The sequence below is a fragment of the Taudactylus pleione genome, unplaced genomic scaffold (genome assembly GCF_031769625.1).
Source record: "Taudactylus pleione unplaced genomic scaffold, aTauple2 ptg001161l, whole genome shotgun sequence".
In the NCBI taxonomy this organism is placed as follows: domain Eukaryota; kingdom Metazoa; phylum Chordata; class Amphibia; order Anura; family Myobatrachidae; genus Taudactylus; species Taudactylus pleione.
The window spans coordinates 1,058,050-1,080,846 of record NW_028285562.1 but is presented as its reverse complement, the minus strand read 5'-3'; the positions used below and the strand labels follow the sequence as shown (position 1 = coordinate 1,080,846).

The window sequence follows — 22,797 nt, the reverse complement described above, 5'->3', positions numbered from 1 at the left end:
TGTCTCAGTCTTGTCTTTATATAATGATGCTGCATTTATTTCCATTGTGCTTATATACAACTGTTACCAGTGGGGAGAGAAGGTAGAGGTGGAACTCGTCCCAAAGCAAGAAACAACTCATTAATATAAATACATGGCTGAGAAGCACTAGGGCCCCTGCTGTATATAAATACATGGCTGAGAAGCACTAGGGCCCCTGCTGTATATAAATACATGGCTGAGAAGCACTAGGGCCCCTGCTGTATATAAATACATGGCTGAGAAGCACTAGGGCCCCTGCTGTATATAAATACATGGCTGAGAAGCACTAGGGCCCCTGCTGTATATAAATACATGGCTGAGAAGCACTAGGGCCCCTGCTGTATATAAATACATGGCTGAGAAGCACTAGGGCCCCTGCTGTATATAAATACATGGCTGAGAAGCACTAGGGCCCCTGCTGTATATAAATACATGGCTGAGGAGCATTAGGGCCCCTGCTGTATATAAATACATGGCTGAGGAGCACTAGGGCCCTGCTGTATATAAATACATGGCTGAGGAGCACTAGGGCCCCTGCTGTATATAAATACATGGCTGAGAAGCACTAGGGCCCCTGACGTATATAAATACATGGCTGAGAAGCACTAGGGCCCCTGCTGTATATAAATACATGGCTGAGAAGCACTTTGGGGACGCTGATATAAATAAATACATGGCTGAGAGGTCCTTGGGGGGGTTGATTTTTATAAATAAGTGGCTGAGAAGCACTGGAGTACTTTGATTTACATAAATACATGGCTGAGAAGTGCCTGGGCGACTGATTATATATAATATATATATAAACAAATGCAATTTATGTGCTATTTCTTATTAGGGTAATAATGAGAATCCAAACACTTAAAGATCAAATAATATGTGGCAGCACCTTTCTCTTTGTACCTCTGTTAGATAGATACAAGATAGACAAAAACCAAGAAAGAAGAGAAGGGGCGCTCTTGTAAATAAATACAGTATGGAAGTTTTATAAGAGCAAATACAATAAAGTCAATGATAAAAGACAACAAAATCCTCCAAATATAATAGAGTCAATATTGGCAGCAATAGCGCTGCTCCAATGATCAGTCCTAAATGGCGACGTAGAGAATGTACTTCCTTTCCTTCTCAGGGAGATAATGGAGTTGAGTTCGTATTGCACCTTGGATTATTTTTATGGTAACAGCAGCACAGTTTTCAGGATATGCGATAGTTCCTTGTGGTTTATGTAGAAAAATACCTTACACCAAAAATACACCCAAAAAGAGGCCAAATGGCCACTATCAGTATTAAGTAAACACTTTAGGCGTGATAAAGTGACATATGATTAAACATCGACTGAATTAAATGCTGATTTTTTTGTCCACTATGTGGATGTGAGAAAAATTTTCCTGTATTCATGCTCCTGCACGTAGTGCAGTTTAGACATCGAAAGCAGCCTGTTTTAAAGTGGATAACCACCCTTCCTTGGCACTTCCCATCTCCATATTGGGGCACATCAGCAAATCCCTCAAATTCGGCCCTCTCCGATAGGCAATCAATGGTTTCTTCGGTAAAATTTTACTCAATACCGGATCAGTTTTCACCAACTTTCAATTATTTTGGATCGCCGTCCTAGTGGCATGGCCTCCAGTGTCAAAGGTCGTAAGAAACACAAAGTTCCTCTCATCATTAGTGATTTTACGTGGGTTACCGTCTCTAAAGAGATTGCGGGCCCTAAAGAGACATTTTTCAATTATTACCAGATGGTATCCTCTATCTAAGAATCTCTGTTGCATCTCAGATAGTTGACTTTCCATTACATCAACATCAGAGGTATTTTGCATAACTCTGATGAACTGTGAGATTGGTAGACTCTCCTTGAGAGGCTGCGTATGGTAGCTGTTATAATCAAGGAGCGTGTTCTGATCTGTGATCTTCCTGAAAAGTCGGTGTCCATAACCTGAACTAGTGATAAACACAGTCACATCTAGATAATCGATATGGTATTTATTGCATAACATAGTGAACCGAATCGGTGTCTCTAAACTATTCAGTACCGTAAGCATATCTTTGGCAGAAGTTTCATCACCTCGCCATAAGAGGAATACATCATCTATAAAGTGTTTATAATAATCGATGCTACCTCGGGTATATATACCGCTTCTCATAATCATTTATACAGATGTTAGCATATGCCGGAGCGATGTTACTCCCCATCGCGGTACCAGAGGTCTGGAGGTAGCATCGATCACCAAATTTTAAATAATTGCATGTAAGTGTCAATTCTAAGAGTTCCAGCAAAAACTCAATAGTTGTTAAACCATGGTGATAAAGTTCCAAGGCATTCCTGACAGCTTGAATGCCTTGTGTGTGCAGTATAACAGTGTACAAGGATGACACATCCATTGTTACCAATAGATGTGTATCCGTGTCCACTGTCAGGGATCTAAGGCCCTCATTCAGAGCCGCACGCTCTGAATGAGGGCCGTCCTCCATAATTATGGAGCGTCCTCCTGGACGCTTGTATAGCTGTGGGTCACCACCCACAGCCTATACGAGCGTGCAGTTTGATGGCCGCGATGGTCTTGACCATCGCCACTGCGAGCCGGAGCCTGCGGTTGAGTTTTCAACCGCAAGGCCCGGAGTGATTTTGGCTCTATCAGAGCCAAAATCACTCCCACTGTCAGTGGGCCGGCTTCTGACGGTAGGCGTTCCCTTGGGAATGCCCCCGTCTGGGAGGCACGCCCCCGGCACGCCCACCAAAGGGGGCGTGCTGTCAATCAACATAGACAGCACGCCCCCTTTGATCAGACACAACGAGCGAAGGAAAGTCCTTCGCTCGTCGCGTCTGGCGCATGTGCACGACGGAGCTCCCGCCGTCGTGCGCATGCGCAGTGCACAACATCGACCCACTTGCGAGCGGACAGCCGCTTGCGAGTGGGTCTGAATCAGGCCCTAAGATCTTTAATGAAATCACCCATCCCCTTGATATAACTCTGTATATACCTCACACACGTCTGGAAGAAGGTATCCAAAAACGAGCCAGTGGTTGGAACACAGGATCCCGGGCCGAGATGATAGGTCGCCCTGGGGGTTTCTGTACACATTTATGTACCTTCTGCAATGTGTATACTATTGGACAGACTGGAAACCCAGTATGTAAATAATCACTAACACTCTCAGCGATCCAACCTTGTTTCAATGCTCCATCCAATACAGTGTCAAGATTATTTTTAAATTCACATCCACATAGTGGCCAAAAAATCATGATTAAACCGACTGACCTGCACATCTGATTTCGTGGTGTATATATTTATCTGCCTGTGTTCACTGCTCTATGTAGGCAAAACCATTCGCCCATTTCGAGAACGGATTGCCAACCACCGTTCAACTATAAGGCTGGGTTTGAACACGGGAGACTCTGAGAAACCTGTTGCCTGTCACTTTGCACGTTACAAGCATCAGCTGTCCTCCCTGCGGTGTATGGTGATAGATCGAATACCACCACTACAGAGGGGAGGTGATAGGGCGAAAGCTCTTTTACACAAGGAAGCAATGTGGATACATAAGCTTGTATCCACAATTTTGAGCTTCATGGCAAAGGCTGTGAATACTTATGTACATGTGATTTCTTAGGCTTTTTTTTTTTATTAAATTTGCAAAAATCTCAAAAACACTCTTTACACGTACTTTCCGGATGCACTGTAAATACATGGCTGAGAAGCATTGGAAGGTTCTGATTTATATAAATATATATACATACATATAAATACATGGCTGAGAAGCACTAGGGCCCCTGCTGTATATAAATACATGGCTGAGAAGCACTAGGGCCCCTGCTGTATATAAATACATGGCTGAGGGGGACTCTGATTTATATACATACATGGCTTAGAAGCAGTAGGGCCCCTGATGTATATAAATACATGGCTGAGAACCACTAGGGCCCCTGATGTATATAAATACATGGCTGAGAAGCACTAGGGCCCCTGATGTATATAAATACATGGCTGAGAAGCACTAGGGCCCCTGCTGTATATAAATACATGGCTGAGAAGCACTAGGGCCCCTGCTGTATATAAATACATGGCTGAGAAGCACTAGGGCCCCTGCTGTATATAAATACATGGCTGAGAAGCACTAGGGCCCCTGCTGTATATAAATACATGGCTGAGAAGCACTAGGGCCCCTGCTGTATATAAATACATGGCTGAGAAGCACTAGGGCCCCTGATGTATATAAATACATGGCTGAGAAGCACTAGGGCCCCTGATGTATATAAATACATGACTGAGAAGCACTAGGGCCCCTGACGTATATAAATACATGGCTGAGAAGCACTGGAGGAACACGGTGATATAGGTCATGGGAAGGTGGATAAACCCATTTCATATAAAACTATCTAGGACCTGAGAGAAGACCTTGTAACATTCAACATGAAGATCTGTTGTGTGTGCAAATGTTTCCATTATTAACAGATTTGCAGTAAAATATTATTTGCACGTTTGTATTTCTTGATATCTGTTTCCATCTTCCTAATCTGTACAACACAATGAGAGAATCTGATGGGTTTTTTGCTGTGGGCAACAAAACGATGTTAAAAAATTACCTAAAATAATATAGATTTCCTTTTAATGGTCATATGATAGGTACAAAGGAAAAGCATACACCTGCACACACCTGTAATATCAATTGAAAAGAACCCTGTTTTGTTATAACAGATCAAATGTATTTTCATTCAGGGGAGCTACCAAGGACAAACATAGTAATATAGCAAGGATGCAGGGACAGAGAAAGATTATATCCCTCATTCAGAGGCGGTCGGAGGATGCAAGCGGTCGCTCAGAAACTGGGCGGCCGCTTGCATCCTGACCGGCCGCCTCTGTTTCGGTCGTTAGAGCTGTGGGTGTAAACCCACAGCCTAACGACCGCTAGGGTGATGGTCGCGATGGTCTATGACCATCGGGGCTTACGACGAGACCCTAGGGTAGGGTCTCACTTGTCGTAAGCCCCAGAGAGCTTCTGGCTCTGTCAGAGCCGGAACCTCTCCACTGACATCACTAGTGATGTCAGTGGGGCCTCCCCCAAACGGCAGGCGTTCCCATGGGAACGCCTCCGTTTGAGCTGCCACCCCCCGGCCCGCCTTCCAAACGGGGTGAGCTGTCAATCAACATCGACAGCTCGCCCCCTTTGGAAAGAGACCCGCTACAACCGGCACTGTCGGTCTCACGCATGCGCACGAAGGAGTCGGCTCCCTCGTGCGCATGCGCACTGGAAAAACATCGAGGCGGTCGTAGACCGTACGGCCGCCTCTGAATGAAGCCCTATGTCCTTTGCATGGCGCACATAGAAAATATCATATTAAATATAATAAAAACTTAACATTTATTAGATATGCTTTAAAACTGTCCTTTTTATGTTTAGGACAAGAGCCAGCGAAATAATGGTTAAAAGATAGAAATACAGTGATAACAAATATAATGAAAACTGTAATAAAATTATTATCCCTGCTGTGTGTCTGCGTTTTATTCTCGCTATGTGGTATATAAGGAGATATATGAAAATTAGACTTTGAGTTACACAGGTAATGGAAGGAGTAAGGATATTTATTCCACTTATTAAAGATTTCGCTTATTAAATTTAGCGTTTATTAGCGTTCAGTGGATTCATTAATCCTCCTATTGGCCCTGTACTGTTATTATATATACCTCAGGTTTTATTTTATATTCAGGATCTCCTATCCTGTCTTTACCTCTGATGGTGTGTGTGTGTGTGTGTATATATATATATATATATAGTTTTTACAGTCCAGGATCTGTATACTCCTGAGATAGTATGCAGTAATATTGTATCTCATTACGCATACTGTTTCAATTCCATTACCCTTTGTCTAAACAATCCAGACGGGATATGTGTTACTATATAAGACAATGAGGATACTATAAGAGGGCTCATCAATGTCAAAAGGGTTGATCTCCTATTCGATTGTAATACTATCCTTACAGCATCAGCTCATTCTGCATATGCTCCCTGCAGTAGCTGCAATATTATCAGAATGCTTGGAAAGAAAATATTGTGACAATTTGTAACAATCTGCTACAATCCCTGTCTGTGCATTCAGTTGTCTAACATGTCGCTGAAAATGAGATTTCTCAAGGCAAAACTTTTATAGCATGTACCAAGACCCCTTAAGACACATTGCCAGTGGTGGCACTGGAGTAAGTGACACCCATGGTGCCAAAATTGCTCCCCAAAAAGGGATTGGGCCTTCTGGGTGTGGTGTGACCTCACAGCACGCCACCGTTTACATCACTCTGGGGGCGTGTCCAGCACTTCCAGAAATGCTGGACTCCTTGCACGGTCGGCTCCTCCGCAGGAGCCAGCATTTTGGTGTCACCCCCTTGGATGGTGATACCTGGTGCAGTCTGCATCCCCCTAGTGAAGCCAATAACATTGGAATCCTATATACGGCTTGTTCATGTATGTGTCACCCTGTTGTGGGATGGACAGACTTTGTCACATGGCTCACTCCTGTCTGTGTCACCCTGTGGTGGGAGGGATAGACTCCATGTCACATAGCTCCCTCCTGTCTGTGTCACCCTGTGGTGGTAGGGACAGACCCCATGTCACATAGCTCCCTCCTGTCTGTGTCACCCTGTGGTGGGAGGGACAGACCCCATGTCACATAGCTCCCTCCTGTCTGTGTCACCCTGTGGTGGGAGGGACAGACCCCATGTTACATAGCTCCCTCCTGTCTGTGTCACCCTGTGGTAGGAGGGACAAACTCCATGTCACATAGCTCCCTCCTGTCTGTGTCACCCTGTGGTAGGAGGGACAAACTCCATGTCACATAGCTCCCTCCTGTCTGTGTCACCCTGTGGTAGGAGGGACAAACTCCATGTCACACAGCTCCCTCCTGTCTGTGTCACCCTGTGGTGGGAGGGACAGACCCCATGTTACATAGCTCCCTCCTGTCTATGTCACCCTGTGGTGGGAGGGATAGACTCCATGTCACATAGCTCACTCCTGTCTGTGTCACCCTGTGGTAGGAGGGACAAACTCCATGTCACATAGCTCCCTCCTGTCTGTGTCACCCTGTGGTAGGAGGGACAAACTCCATGTCACATAGCTCCCTCCTGTCTGTGTCACCCTGTGGTGGGAGGCCCATGTTACATAGCTCCCTCCTGTCTATGTCACCCTGTGGTGGGAGGGATAGACTCCATGTCACATAGCTCACTCCTGTCTGTGTCACCCTGTGGTAGGAGGGACAAACTCCATGTCACATAGCTCCCTCCTGTCTGTGTCACCCTGTGGTGGGAGGGACAGACCCCATGTCACATAGCTCCCTCCTGTCTGTGTCACCCTGTGGTGGGAGGGACAGACCCCATGTTACATAGCTCCCTCCTGTCTGTGTCACCCTGTGGTGGTAGGGACAGACCCCATGTTACATAGCTCCCTCCTGTCTGTGTCACCCTGTGGTGGGAGGGATAGACTCCATGTCACATAGCTCCCTCCTGTCTGTGTCACCCTGTGGTAGGAGGGACAAACTCCATGTCACATAGCTCTCTCCTGTCTGTGTCACCCTGTGGTGGGAGGAACAGACTCCATATCACATAGCTCCTTCCTGTCTGTGTCACCCTGTGGTGAGAGGACAGACCCCATGTCACATAGCTCCCTCCTGTCTGTGTCACCCTGAGGTGGGAGGGACCAGGGCCGTAGCTAGGGTAGTGCGGCCGGTGCAATCGCACAGGGTACCACAGGTCAGGGGGCACTGTTTGGGTCTGTCAAATTTCTGTTTATTATCATTCTTGCTTGTAGCTTCCTCTTATTTCATCCCCAGCATCTCCTGGTCTCCCCTATCTCTTCCCTGGCCCTTCCCCATGAAGCCATGGCCCTTTTTTGGGTGCACTATGTCCCTTTGAAAAATGAGGGGGGCGCCAATGCTCTTTCTGGCACAGGGCACTAAAAAGTCTAGTTACGGCTCTGGGAGGGACAAACCCCATGTCACATATCTCCCTCCTATCTGTGTCACCCTGTGGTGAGAGGACAGACCCCATGTCACATAGCTTCCTCCTGTCTGTGTCACCCTGTGGTGGGAGGGACAGACCCCATGTCACATAGCTCCCTCCTGTCTGTGTCACCCTGTGGTGAGAGGACAGACCCCATGTCACATAGCTCCCTCCTGTCTGTGTCACCCTGTGGTGAGAGGACAGACCCCATGTCAGATAGCTTCCTCCTGTCTGTGTCACCCTGTGGTGGGAGGGACAGACCCCATGTCACATAGCTTCCTCCTGTCTGTGTCACCCTGTGGTGGGAGGGACAGACCCCATGTCACATAGCTCCCTCCTGTCTGTGTCACCCTGTGGTGAGAGGACAGACCCCATGTCAGATAGCTTCCTCCTGTCTGTGTCACCCTGTGGTGGGAGGGACAGACCCCATGTCACATAGCTCCCTCCTGTCTGTGTCACCCTGTGGTGGGAGGGACAGACTCTATGTCACATAGCTCCCTCCTGTCTGTGTCACCCTGTGGTGGGAGGGACAGATGTTTTATTAATACTAGAGGTACAATAAAATTTGTGTTACAAGCCTGGAAGTAGGCAGAAATAATGCTGACAAAATAAATATAGTACAAAGTGTATCCAAAAACTATACAATTTATTGAGTTTACAACCAACAACACTATTAATTAATATCTGCAGTCAATAATCAGACTGCACCGGGATATTCTGGGTAATTGGAAACTACAACATATATGGCTCAGACATTGTACACTCAAATGTGGAAATGACGGTGGTTTGGTGTTCATTATATACTGTATGTGTGTGCAATGGTCTTCCTTACCAATTAATGGGTATAAAAAGTAATTATACAGGTCACTTTGCTTATAAAGTGCATTGAAATCATTAGGAAATATTTATGAAAGCTATTATACAGGTAACTGTAAAAAAAAATGGTACTGTAAACCACAGCAACCAATTACAGATAATCTGATTGGCTGCTACGACACCATCTCTTCCTGTCGTTTTCCCATGTAAAGCTAGGTACACCCACTATGTGGTGCGATATACACCCAGCAATGAGCAATGGTGTGATGCGATGTAACGATCATTGCACGCTCCGTACACACTGCACGATGCGGTTTATGATGGCGCAATGTGATGTTACATGCTGCATGTAACACCGCAGATCAGCAGATGCGATGAACGACCGCCGTTAACGACGGATCGGACGTACACACTATACGATGTAGCGTTCTGATCTGCGTCGGAATGATGTATCGTACAATATATTCTATAGTGTGTACCCCAGCTTAAGTGTTTTCAAAAATGTATCACACTATGGTCTCAAGTTAAAAGTTACACATAAATAAGGTCAGGAGAGGCTGGCGCCATCCGTGCTGTTTTCCTCTGAGTCTGGGGCTTTGAGCTTAGAGAGAGCAGCGTGTACCCTGAAGAGGGTGCGTGATTCCATGGAGTAATTCTTGTAATTGTTCCTGAAGGGGAGAGAGGAAGAGAGTCAGGTAATGACATTTAATTACAGGTAGCGATTCCAGAGCCAGATACAGAAATACTACAGACACATCCCGGAGACTCCAGAGCCAGATACAGAAATACTACAGGCACATCCCGGAGACTCCAGAGCCAGTTACAGAAATACTACAGACACATCCCGGAGACTCCACAGCCAGATACAAAAATACTACAGACACATCCCGGAGACTCCAGAGTCACATACAGAAATACTACAGACACATCCCGGAGACTCCAGAGTCAGATACAGAAATACTACAGGCACATCCCAGAGACTCCAGATACAGTAATACCACAGACACATCCCGGAGATTCCAGAGCCAGATACAGAAATACTACAGACACATCCCGGAGACTCCAGAGCCAGATACAGTAATACTACAGACACATCCCTGAGACTCCAGAGCCAGATACAGTAATACTACAGACACATCCCTGAGACTCCAGAGTCACATACAGAAATACTACAGACACATCCCGGAGACTCCAGAGCCAGATACAGAAATACTACAGACACATACCGGAGACTCCAGAGCCAGATACAGAAATACTACACACACATCCCGGAGACTCCAGAGCCAGATACAGTAATAATACACACACATCCCGGAGACTCCAGAGCCAGATACAGAAATACTACAGACACATCCCTGGTACCCCAGAGCCAGATACAGAAATACTACAGACACATCCCGGAGACTCCAGAGCCAGATACAGAAATCCTACAGACACATCCCGGAGACTCCAGAGCCAGATACAGAAATCCTACAGACACATCCCGGAGACTCCAGAGCCAGATACAGAAATACTACAGACACATCCCGGAGACTCCAGAGCCAGATACAGAAATACTACAGGCACATCCCGGAGACTCCAGAGCCAGTTACAGAAATACTACAGACACATCCCGGAGACTCCAGAGCCAGATACAGAAATACTACACACACATCCCGGAGACTCCAGAGCCAGATACAGAAATACTACAGACACATCCCGGAGACTCCAGAGCCAGATACAGAAATACTACAGACACATCCCGGAGACTCCAGAGTCACATACAGAAATACTACAGACACATCCCGGAGACTCCAGAGTCAGATACAGAAATACTACAGGCACATCCCGGAGACTCCAGATACAGTAATACCACAGACACATCCCGGAGATTCCAGAGCCAGATACAGAAATACTACAGACACATCCCGGAGACTCCAGAGCCAGATACAGAAATACTACAGGCACATCCCGGAGACTCCAGAGCCAGTTACAGAAATACTACAGGCACATCCCGGAGACTCCAGAGCCAGATACAGAAATACTACACACACATCCCGGAGACTCCAGAGCCAGATACAGTAATACTACAGACACATCCCTGAGACTCCAGAGTCACATACAGAAATACTACAGACACATCCCGGAGACTCCAGAGCCAGATACAGAAATACTACAGACACATCCCTGAGACTCCAGAGCCAGATACAGTAATACTACACACACATCCCGGAGACTCCAGAGCCAGATACAGAAATACTACAGACACATCCCGGAGACTCCAGAGCCAGATACAGAAATACTACAGGCACATCCCGGAGACTCCAGAGCCAGATACAGAAATACTACAGACACATCCCGGAGACTCCAGAGCCAGATACAGAAATACTACAGACACATCCCTGAGACTCCAGAGCCAGATACAGTAATACCATAGACACATCCTGGATAATTCAGAATTCTAGTAATTACATAGTTTAGTCATATCCCTCACCCACTTGTTTATGGGTGAGGGATGGTGGAGGCTCCTCAGCCATCCTCTACAGCTCACTTGCAGCCTCATTTATCAACGAGTTTATAACTCAAAACTAGTGATAAATATCACTGTGTATGATAAATGATGCTCCAGCCAATCAGCTCCCAGCTGTCAACTGTTAGAAAAATGACAGTTGGGAGCCGATTGGCTGGAGCACCATTTATCATACACAGTGATACTTATCACTAGTTTTGAGTTATAAACTCGTTGATAAATGAGGCTTTTGGTCACAGTGGATGGGATTCAGGAGTGTGCATGACAACATGACAGGCTGCCATCTTAACTCTGTGCTGCTGAAGAAGACTGCTGAGGAGGGCCTCGCCGTGTCGCTCAGAGGAGGCAGGCATTTCAGTAAAACTAGGGCTGGCCACCAAAAAGCCGATGGCACAATTATCACTGCTGAAGAGCTACATACTTGGCACGTCGAAGCAGCAGGATGGCGTCCTCCGCCCTGCGTTGCTGCATGTACAGGAGACTCAGCTCTAACAGTGAGTTGGGTACCAAATGGTGATCGAATTTTATCTTCTTCTCACTGCGGAGAGAGAGCCTTGAAGTCAGCGCAAGCTCACCTTGCAGACAATCATGGGTGACCTAGCACGGGGCACTTACCTCTGGTATATGTGGGTGAAGCATTGCTCAGCTTGTGCCAAGCACCCCATGTGTTTTAGACACAGTCCTTTCAGGAGGAGGACGGCGCAGTGGTCATCATCCTGGTACTCATTGGCTGCAAAGAGAGACGGCTATATATAGTATCTACATATAAATATAGATGCATTCGTTTTATCTCCCAATACGGTTGTCACCCTCAGAGTATAGCCAGCACAATCCTATACGCATATACAAATCTGCGAGATGACGGGCATTTGCCAGCGTCTCTGCGCCGTTGCGACGGCACTTTGCCACCGTTTGTGCTTTAATGAAATTATCATTATGTCCCTTCATTCTGGAAATGGTGGATGACTTAGCTGGAGAGATAATAATTACCTGGCTCTTGAAGCAGGCGGCTCTCAGACACACAAAGTATGTTCAGGGTGTTTTCTGTCAATTGGGCGTCTTTACCCAGTACAGAGAACCCATTCCACAAATACATCATCTCCTGCGGGGAGAGAGCAAGCACAGGGGACAGGAACATTACAAATGAGGACAAGAATAGAACAAATACAATTGTTACCATTTACCTTTCTCTAACGTGGGGACATTTTTTTTTTTTCAGAACAGATCTGTGGCTTCAGAGAGTTATTCCAAAGTTGCTTATTGAATGCTGCTATATTTCCGCAAATGTCTGTCCCACATCCTAAAGCTGGCCACACATCAAAAGATTATCTGTCCAACCAGCCAACTAGTTGATTGGTTGGAATGAAAATCTGGTAAGGTATGAAAGCAAATGACAATCTGCAATTAGCTCCCAAACGCCGGAAAATGGACAAAAACTGTTGTTTGAACAAATTGTTTAGATCAAACATTTAACAAACTTGTCTGACGACCATTTTCATCTGTTTTCTGGCATTTAGGAGCAAATTGCTGATCATCATTTACTCCCATACGTTACCAGATTTTCATTCCAACCAATCTACTAGTTGGCTGGTTGGACAGATGATCTTTAGATGTGTGGCCAGCTTAAGTCCATGACTTTCTATAAAAATCTCCCATACCAAGAGTGAAGTGAGATTAAGTCCAAATTGGGCTATCTATGACTTTCTATTGGTTCCTTTGCTTAAAGAAAGAAGACCTAAGAACCAATCATGAGGCAAGGGAAACAGACTATAGGCAGAAAAAGCAAGAAACTCACAGTATAGTAACTATGCAGCATCTGCCTTATTCTTCAATCAGCATAAGGCAAAGGGACGACTTCTCGCAGTCTAGTGCGATCCTCGCAAATAATGAAGCTACCATTAGCAAAGCAGCAATTTATTAGGGGGAACATGTCCTCTTCAGAAGGTTTGATACATCCCCCTTAGTAATTATGCAGTGGTTTCTTGCAATACCCGCCGGCTGTCTGGATTGGGTATACACTAGTCAGTAAATGTAGAGAAGTGGTTTCACTCCCTCAAGGACTCCTGAGCATAAGTCCCAACGGCAGCAGACACTTCTCACTCATCCTCAGGGACAGTGTGACACTCTTATAGTGTATTATAGTCCACAAAAGACAGTATAACAACAAACCACCATTGTAAAAATAGAAACACCCAGCCTGCATGTCACAAAACATGAAAGTGTTGTTTATTCTCAAACAAATGCTGATCACTAATTAATAAGTAAGACCAGGTTATAAGGGTCACTATAAAGCAGCGACAATAGTCGAAAACCAGGTTCTCAGTGCTAGGTGATTGTTACATATGGATGGCGTGTATAAGGTAAATATAGTGTACAATGTGCAGCTTCAGCTTCATTTTAATCAATATGGCACACACACAAAAAAAAAGGCAACTTTTCCATAAGTCGTACTCACGCACCAGGGCAGGAACGGGTAAACTGACGGGGTCCTTGGCCCGATATCTCTTCGCCTTCCTGATGGCAAATTTTTCAGTGGGTGGAGATTTTCCAGCTATTTTCTGTTTTAAGGTGGGCACAAGTCTGCAGAGAAGAGATAGTTAGTGGCACCTCTGACAGCTATTCCTCACACCACATCTCACCGGTGGAACCCACTGATGCCAAGTCAGTACCTGAACAATTCCACCTCACTCTCACCGAATGGACGAGGTTCCTCAATGGGCATCATACTGAGGAAAGCTGCTTTCATGTACACATACATAGCCTGGGGCAAAGAAGGAGAAGGGGGGGTGAGCATTAAATCGGCAGACGGAGGGCCATGAATGTGTCTAAGGTTATGGTTGCAGGAAACCTGAGAGAAGTATGGCTGATAAATGAGAGAAGCACTGTAGGGATTGAAGGAAAGGGCATTGGATGGGAGAAGAGGCCTAAAAAGAGATAAAAGGGAGTTAAAAGTTTTCCACCACCAAATAGCTTTCACTTATTGGTTCATACACACCCTGCTACAACTTTTGCGGTGCACTTCAGACATGTATTTATACAATCAGGCAACGTTGTTTATATTTGTTACCTACAAGGCTCTGGTTGTGCTCTCTGCACTGAAAGACATGGCCGACAAGCAAAGTTTATAGCAGCACGCATAGAAACCGAGAGATTAGTACATTCAAAGGGTTATGTTTTGTAGTGAGGAGGAGACATGGGCCTGGAACATTAGCTGGAAGAGAGGAAGCCGAGACACTGATGTCACCTTTGACCAGCGGTTTTCTTTACTCAGGAGATCTGCATAGAAATATGCCACCTTCCACATCCCCTTATAGGCAAAGCACCACATGAGCTCCCAGTAACACATATGGTGGAACTGCTTCCACGACTGCTGAGCCGAGCAACCAACCTCGAACCAGCGGATGGCCTGTCAGGGGGACAACAGCACAAGAATTAAGGCAGGGTGAAAGTGCAAGGAGGGGTTACAGCCATTATAATAAAAAGTGGACCCGTCACCTGCACACAGTGGCAGCTGTCATTTTGAGGGCCGTACCAGTATGCAGCCTATCAGTGTACTAGTAGACAACCCTGGGGGGCACTGCAGGGCTAATATTCATGAGGCCTGACCAATAGGACGTTCTGGTTACTAATGACTTGATACGTTAGTTTTTCTTTGTGCGCAATGTTGTGCCTACAGTTATAGGCATATATGTGAGCAGCCGAACATCACGGACCCCATAGAGTAGCAGGAATATTGCCTATACTCCCTGCATAGTGCTGACAAACTTGCCAGAGAAACAGCAGGTAGCTGTGGCCTGTACTCACTATACCAAGCGTAGAAAGATTTGCAACAAAATATATTAGCAAATACTACACTCAGTATAGCAAATAAATACTGCGCATATCAGACCAAACTGTACAGCATATTTTATATACCTATTTCCGGCACATTTTACCCCAATGCCCACTGATACAGGGCGATGCCAGCAAAACAGCCAAATACAAACCATACAAGCCCACGCCACAATACAGTCTAATGCTGCCATACAGTTTTACAACTCCACTTTCCAGCCCCATGTAACAGATTATCCCCCAGGTCCTGCTGCGAACACAACGCAGAGCGCATCCATCACCCGGGAGAGGGAGCAACATTTTGTCCTGGAACCAGAGTTGGAGTCCTCATGCGTTGTGTAACATGGTCCTACAGAAGCACTATAATGGGACTGGAAGGGGATACAGAGTGAATGGCTGGGACCTCCAGATTCTCACCTCATCAATGTTGCCTTTAATCTCCTCGATCCTTCCAGCAAAGAACAAAAATATGGCACTCTGAGGAGAAGGAAACATCATCTATTAGAAAGGGAGGATGGGGAGGGGATGTATGCCAATCAGACCATGCTAATGCCGATGTCATCTAATCAGTCACATGCCCCATCGGTGATTGGCTGCATATAAGAGTAACCATACTGTGAGATCTGGGCATTTGGCCCAGTCTGGAAACCAGATAGCCATGTTAGGTGGGGCATAAGAGGTCACATTTCTGGTGGCTAACTGACTGTGCCGCATGGCCAGGTGCGATATGCCTGCAAGAAACAGGCTTGGTCTAGTAGGATAATGCCACCACACAGACTCTGCACAGACCATAGCTGAGCTAGTGATGACCATTTATGAGCAGACAAGCTTAGGCAAGCATTACTCACCTTAGGATAGCGGCTGAGATAGGGCTGAAGAAGGTCATCAGCTTCTGTGACATCTTCCTCACCAATCCCTGCAGCCAATGACATTGAGAAGATACAGAATGTATGTATCAGAAGCACAGGGTGACATATACTAGAGAATGCTATAGTGCTCTACATCTTTCTTAGGTGATTCATCTTTACACACACATAGTTGTATTGCGGTTTGGCCTCTAGGGACCGAGAGTAGACAGCTCACAAGGATTTTACAGTGCGGCACAACCAGCAGCCCAGCATAAAGAAGACATGGGACCTACAATTCTAGGGGTACTCACCGAGGATGAAGCTCAGGAAGGTATAATAACAAAGCAGCAGCATCGTGCACAGCAGGGAACGCAGGTTGTAGGATGAGGCCCCTTCATGCAGCTGGCTCAGCCCATATTCCTATGGAGAGAAGGAGAGGGTTATAGCATAACAGGGACAAGCAGTGATTTGGGAGAACATCATCTACTGCTCTTATTGGCTCATGAAACGTGGTGAGGTTTTACCATCTATCGTGAAATCCATTCCATCCCATAACGGAATGTGCCATCATCACTGTGATATATGTTACATATATTCCACCCCCTTGTGTAAGTGTTTATATTACATATGTCATGGTTTGAAGATATACAATGGGTGAGTAGAGGAAGCAAAGAACACAAAGGGATGAGAAGACCTTATCTCCGGAGAAGCCAGCGAATTCCAGTAGCTTCAGTATCCGTGGGGGGAAGAGAGACAACGTCTGCGGGAGAGAAAGGATGGCGTGTAATCTACCTGGCGTTACATCACATTCTCATACACACGGGCGTCTTCCATGTCCGCTCTGCACTAGAGAACGTAAACTGTGCTGGAGCTGGGGCTCATTGATCCTTATAGAGGACCTACTTTTCTTAAAGTTTTGTGGTTCAGAAGCAATTACAGTACTACGTTGTATAACGTTATCACCAGTAGAGGGAGCTGTTTTACAGCCATGAACATGCCTTGTGGCTCTTACTGTTACGTGCACTGACCCTTACAGGCATAACAGGTATTATAGTAACAGGTTGTGTCAGTCACCTTAGCAAGTACGTGTACCCTACCTTACCAGCTAATGAGACACAGATTAGCCTAGCGATGGGCTGGGGAAGGGAGGTTCGTGTCAGGTGAATGAACAGCATCACTAAGTAAAGTAATATTCTCTAATAATACTGAAATATTGTAATATAAATGAGATAAGAAACCATTTACCTTGAGATGTCACTCCACAGGCAGCAAAGAGAACTGATAACATCATAGCATCATAAAAGAGCAGAGAGGTGCACAGCGAGGATGCTTCAATAATAATACATTGTGTAAAGACACATACAGAGGGCTATTTGTGCAAAAATGGCAAGGGCTATGTTTCTGAGGGGCTTCTGGCCTCCAGAAAGATATAGGGTGTTATTGCAGCCAATCAGATTCTAGATATTATCTTCTTCAAGGTGCTAGATTAGGGGTCGACAATAGGCAGCCCCCCAGCTGTTGTAGAACTACAAATCCCAGCATACCCTGCCACAGTTTTACTATTTGACCATACTAAAACTATTGAAAGGCATGCTGGGATGTGTAGTTCAACAACAGCTGGAGAGCTACTTATTGCCCACCCCTGCACTAGATAAATGGATTTGTAGAATCTGACTGGTTGCTATGGGCAACAACTCCACTTCTAAAAACCCACACTTTAGTAAATATACCCCATAGGGCCTGATTCAGAATTGCAGCACTGTATGCGGGTGCTCGGCATACTCAGGAATAAATACAAATAGTCATCGTTGGCCGCCCCCATTCATCAGCTTGCGAATGTGGCCCTCATCGCTACCAGCGCGCATTTACACCAGCCTGTACCTGGTGTAAGACATCGGTCAGAAATCAGCCACGTCTCTGCATAGGCGCAATTCTGCCAACACGCCCAAAGGACACTTATCCTATCTGTGAATGCGCAGTTGCTTTACCGTTAGCGGAGGTGCGGCCGAGACGTGTACATCCCTGAATCGCCCGTGGTTGCGTATTCTTGGCTTGGATACATGCACAGTGCAAAGAAAAAAAGAAAACGCAATATCCAGCCACAAAACGGACCTACGTGCAGCCCTGAATCAGCCCCATGAAGTAATTATAGAGTAATTATAGTGTGATCTGAGCTGTATTCTAAACAATACACAGGGATTTATAAAACGATTATCATGACATATGCCCCCTGCTGTTCGGGGCAGAGCTAAACAGTCAGTGACACAGACCTCCCCCATATTATACAGAGATAACTCACCAAGTTGAAAGCTCCAACACCCAATGAAATGCCTCCCTGGAGGTGGACGTGGCACTCCCCCTTCTGGAAGCCATTAGATTGCATCAAATTACTCAACTGTCTGGGATTAGAGCAAAATAAGTTTTACATTTTATTACCTAGATCATATGGAAATAGGAATAGAAACGTCTGAAAGAAAAAGTCCTTTCTTTGATATAATTTTGACCAAAGCATGTATTGTACTAATTATTCATCCCCCCCCCCCCCCCGCATGCCCGCGTGTAACCACTCTTACAGTAGGCTCGGACAAACTGTACCCAATCAGAGCATTAGAATGATAACTGTGACACAGAGTATTTCAGGAGGCAACCTGTCTTGCTGGCCAGTGTTATTTATGGGTGAATTACATTTGTATTGTGAATTGGTAGTTATATGGCACGAAACAGACAGACAGGCCTCACCTATAGATGAGATAGCTGCTCCGAACCTTCATGCCGCCTTTGATAAAGTTGATCATGTTCTCGTCCTGAGTATATAAGGAAAGAGATGTTTCGGGTACACAGCTGCCTCATCAGTGACTCAAAGCTCATATACATAGACCACGCAATCCACAGATCCTCATTACAGTCACACATGTAATCTGCGGCTTTCACCCCAGTCATCGCAGCAATCATTATCAAACATAAGTCTTCATGTAAAATTAGATTATTCTGCTGGTGAATATACAATAAAACTATTCTTCAATTCAGTATTAATTGAACTTTTCCAAACACAAATAAGTAAAGTGTTAATAATACCTGCAGGAAGATAAGAGCAGCTCTCTGTAGTAAACACTCCGCATAACAAACCTCGGCGTGTAATTCCACTGCAACATCAAAGACAGATCACGCATGAGCACATTGCTATCAAGTGCATATATATATATATATATATATATATATATACACAGTATATTGGTACTACAATACCAGCATGTCCTGCTAGGGTCTGGAACTTGTAGTTCCACAAATGCAGGTGAGCCACAAGTTGACAATGACACCAGAACTCCCTCATTATAAGCAATGACACCAGATCTCCCCCATTATAAACAATGACACCAGATCTCCCCCATTATAAACAATGACACCAGATCTCCCCCATTATAAAGCAATGACACCAGATCTCCCACATTATAAAGCAATGACACCAGATCTCCCCCATTATAAGCAATGACACCAGATATCCCCCATTATAAGCAATGACACCAGATCTCCTACATTATAAGCAATGACACCAGATCTCCCACATTATAAGCAATGACACCAGATCTCCCCCATTATAAGCAATGACACCAGATCTCCCCTATTATAAGCAATGACACCAGATCTCAGACATTATAAGTAGAGATGAGCTGGTTCGGATCTCAGAGATCCGAATCCACCCGAATTTCGGGGATTCGGGGAAAAGAAGATGGCGCCCGCCATCCCCCGCCACCTGACACCGACGGCACCCCCACTGGCAGCATCCCCCACAGCCGACACCACCGCTACCGACACTCCTGCACTGCTGCCCAACGTACTGAGGACACCGTCAGCGACCCCTACACTGCCGACACTCCCACACTGAGGACACCACCAGCACCCCTGCACTGCCGACACAGTCAGCAAACCTGCAATGAGGACACCGCTGGCACCCCCGCTCTGCCGACACCCTGCATTAAGAACACCCCTGCACTGCCGACACAGTCAGCAAACCTGCACTTAGGACACCGCTGGCACCCCTGCTCTGCCGACACCCCCGGCACCCTGCATTGAGAACACCCCTGCACTGCCGACGCAGTCAGCAAACCTGCACTTAGGACACCGCTGGCACCCCTGCTCTGCCGACACCCCCGGCACCCTGCATTGAGAACACCCCTGCACTGCCGACGCAGTCAGCAATCCTGCAATGAGGACACCGCTGGCACCCCCGCACTGCCGACACAGCCAGCAAACCTGCACTAAAGACACCGCTGGCACCCCTGCACTGCCAGCAAACCTGCACTAAAGACACCACTGTCATCCCCGCACTGCCAACATCACCGGTACCCTTCACTAAGGACACTGTTAGCACCGCAGCGCTGCCATTCCATGTACTGTGGACACAGTCAGCAACCCCGCTCTGCCGACACTGCTGTCACAGTAAGTGCACTATTGGTGTATCCAACCCACACGCTATAACACACTGTCGGCCTGATTCAGAGCCGTACGCTATTTGCGCTCACTCGTTCAGAAAAAGGGGCCGGATATTTAAATAGAGCGCTCGCTCTTTGCGGTCTGTTGACACCTCTATGTCTGAGTGAGCGAACGAAACATGCGCTCGCTATTTTGTAAAGCCGCCCCTTGGCCGCTCGCATTATACGTCATCTCCGCTATATATTAGATTAATCGAGTACATCGAAAGGCGTATGAACTGCTCGCAGTGCTTGTGGTAGGATTTTCCTACCGCAATCATGCGAGCAGTTCAGGCTAAAAGACAACCAAGTGACGTGGTCGATGATGCTGCTTTGTTAATTATGCACACCCATTAAACGCCCGTTTTGACCGTTTGGCACGCCTGCGTTCTGATCTCCACTCCCCGTTTTCAAGCACCTTCCCCTGTTACCACCCACAAACGCCTCATCCTGTCACTCAAATTAGCAGGCATTCGCTATTTTGCGAGCACACGATTTCCGACCGCAATGACTGGTTGGCGCATGCGCATTACGACCCATATGAATGCGCGAACATCGCTCGGAGCGAACGAGCGGCCGCTTACGAGCGGCTCTGAATCAGGCCCTGTATCCGTGTTGGAAATTAGAAACTGAACTGCCACATGTTAGTGCCGCCCACTGTGTCACTTAGCTTAGTCAGCCAGCTAGCTGGATGCAACCTTTTGGCCTTAACTAGATGAAGCAAATAATATTGTGAGGTGGTCAAAACTGATTGGAAATTACTGGAAATAAATGTTATTGAGGTTAATTATACTGTAGGAACAAAAACAGGCCCATTTTATGTGATTTTTTGCTGTTTTTTTGATTTTTTAAGAAAAAATCCAGATCCAAAACCAAAACACGAAAAAAAAACACGGAGGTGAGGTTTTGGCAAAACCAATCAAGATCCAAAACCTGGGTAGATCCAGATCCAAAACCATAACACGGGGGGCGGTGCACATCTCTAATTATAAGCAATGACACCAGATCTCCCACATTATAAGCAATGACACCAGGGGCCGGATTCAGAGGCGCACACGAGGCCGATGTCCAGAGTTCAGTTTTATTTTTTGTTACTGGGCTTGAATGAAAATCCCTTAAAACTCCCCCGGCACAGACGTTACACCGAGATTACGCACAAGGGCTCTGCTGCGATGAGGTGCGCGGTATCAGAGATGTCTTGGGCTTTCCTGGACGGCGGCTTAACAGACCCACACACGTCCATATAAAGCGCTGCTACTCTGCTGTGTCCCACACGTGGGTGTAGTAGGTATTACCGCCAGCCGCAGGCGGTATTACAGGTTGTAATGACAACCCAGGTGGTATTACAGCGTGTAAGGACGCACCAGGTGGTATTACAGCGGGTAGAGACACACCAGGCGGTATTACGGGGTGTACAGACACACCAGGCGGTATTACGGGGTGTACAGACACACCCGGCGGTATTACAGCGGGTAAAGACGCACCCGGCGGGATTACAGCGGGTAAAGACCCACCAGGCGGGATTACAGCGGGTAAGGACCCACCAGGCGGGATTACAGCGGGTAAGGACCCACCAGGCGGGATTACAGCGGGTAAGGACCCACCAGGCGGGATTACAGCGGGTAAGGACCCACCAGGCGGGATTACAGCGGGTAAGGACCCACCAGGCGGGATTACAGTGGGTAAGGACCCACCAGGCGGGATTACAGCGGGTAAGGACCCACCAGGCGGGATTACAGCGGGTAAGGACCCACCAGGCGGGATTACAGCGTGTAAGGACCCACCAGGCGGGATTACAGCGTGTAAGGACCCACCAGGCGGGATTACAGCATGTAAGGATGCACCAGGCGGTATTACAGGGTGTAAGGGCGCACCAGGTGGTATTACAGTGTGTAAGGGCACACCAGGCGGTATTACAGCGTGTAAGGAAGCACCAGGCGGTATAACAGCGGGTAGACACACACCAGGCGGTATTACAGCGTGTAAGGAAGCACCAGGCGGTATTACAGCGTGTAAGGGCGCACCAGGCGGTATTACAGCGTGTAAGGGCGCACCAGGCGGTATTACAGCGTGTAAGGGCGCACCAGGCGGTATTACAGCGTGTAAGGGCGCACCAGGCGGTATTACAGCGTGTAAGGGCGCACCAGGCGGTATTACAGCGTGTAAGGGCGCACCAGGCGGTATTACAGCGTGGCGGTATTACACATTATAAGCAATGACACTAGGGGCCGGATTCAGAGGCGCACACGAGGCCGATGTCCAGAGTTCAGTTTTATTTTTTTGTTACTGGGCTTGAATGAAAATCCCTTAAAACTCCC

At 46.6% G+C, this 22,797-nt stretch overlaps 1 protein-coding gene across 1 annotated transcript in view; it reads right to left on the bottom strand.

Moving 5' to 3' along the window:
- Positions 1-8,633: 8,633 nt before the first annotated feature.
- LOC148453421 (tetratricopeptide repeat protein 39A-like) overlaps positions 8,634-22,797 on the bottom strand; it is a 32,571-nt gene continuing 18,407 nt past the window's right edge. The window contains exons 5-18 of the mRNA XM_088462201.1: positions 19,086-19,153; positions 18,750-18,814; positions 18,310-18,409; positions 16,705-16,770; positions 16,322-16,430; positions 16,011-16,078; positions 15,580-15,639; positions 14,576-14,737; positions 14,001-14,092; positions 13,791-13,911; positions 12,322-12,433; positions 11,947-12,061; positions 11,753-11,869; positions 8,634-9,490 (exon numbers count right to left, since the gene is read on the bottom strand). Of these exons, the coding sequence (XP_088318327.1) occupies positions 9,370-9,490; positions 11,753-11,869; positions 11,947-12,061; positions 12,322-12,433; positions 13,791-13,911; positions 14,001-14,092; positions 14,576-14,737; positions 15,580-15,639; positions 16,011-16,078; positions 16,322-16,430; positions 16,705-16,770; positions 18,310-18,409; positions 18,750-18,814; positions 19,086-19,153 (1,376 nt within the window). The 3' untranslated portion in view covers positions 8,634-9,369. The remainder of the gene's footprint in view (positions 9,491-11,752; positions 11,870-11,946; positions 12,062-12,321; positions 12,434-13,790; positions 13,912-14,000; positions 14,093-14,575; positions 14,738-15,579; positions 15,640-16,010; positions 16,079-16,321; positions 16,431-16,704; positions 16,771-18,309; positions 18,410-18,749; positions 18,815-19,085; positions 19,154-22,797) is intronic.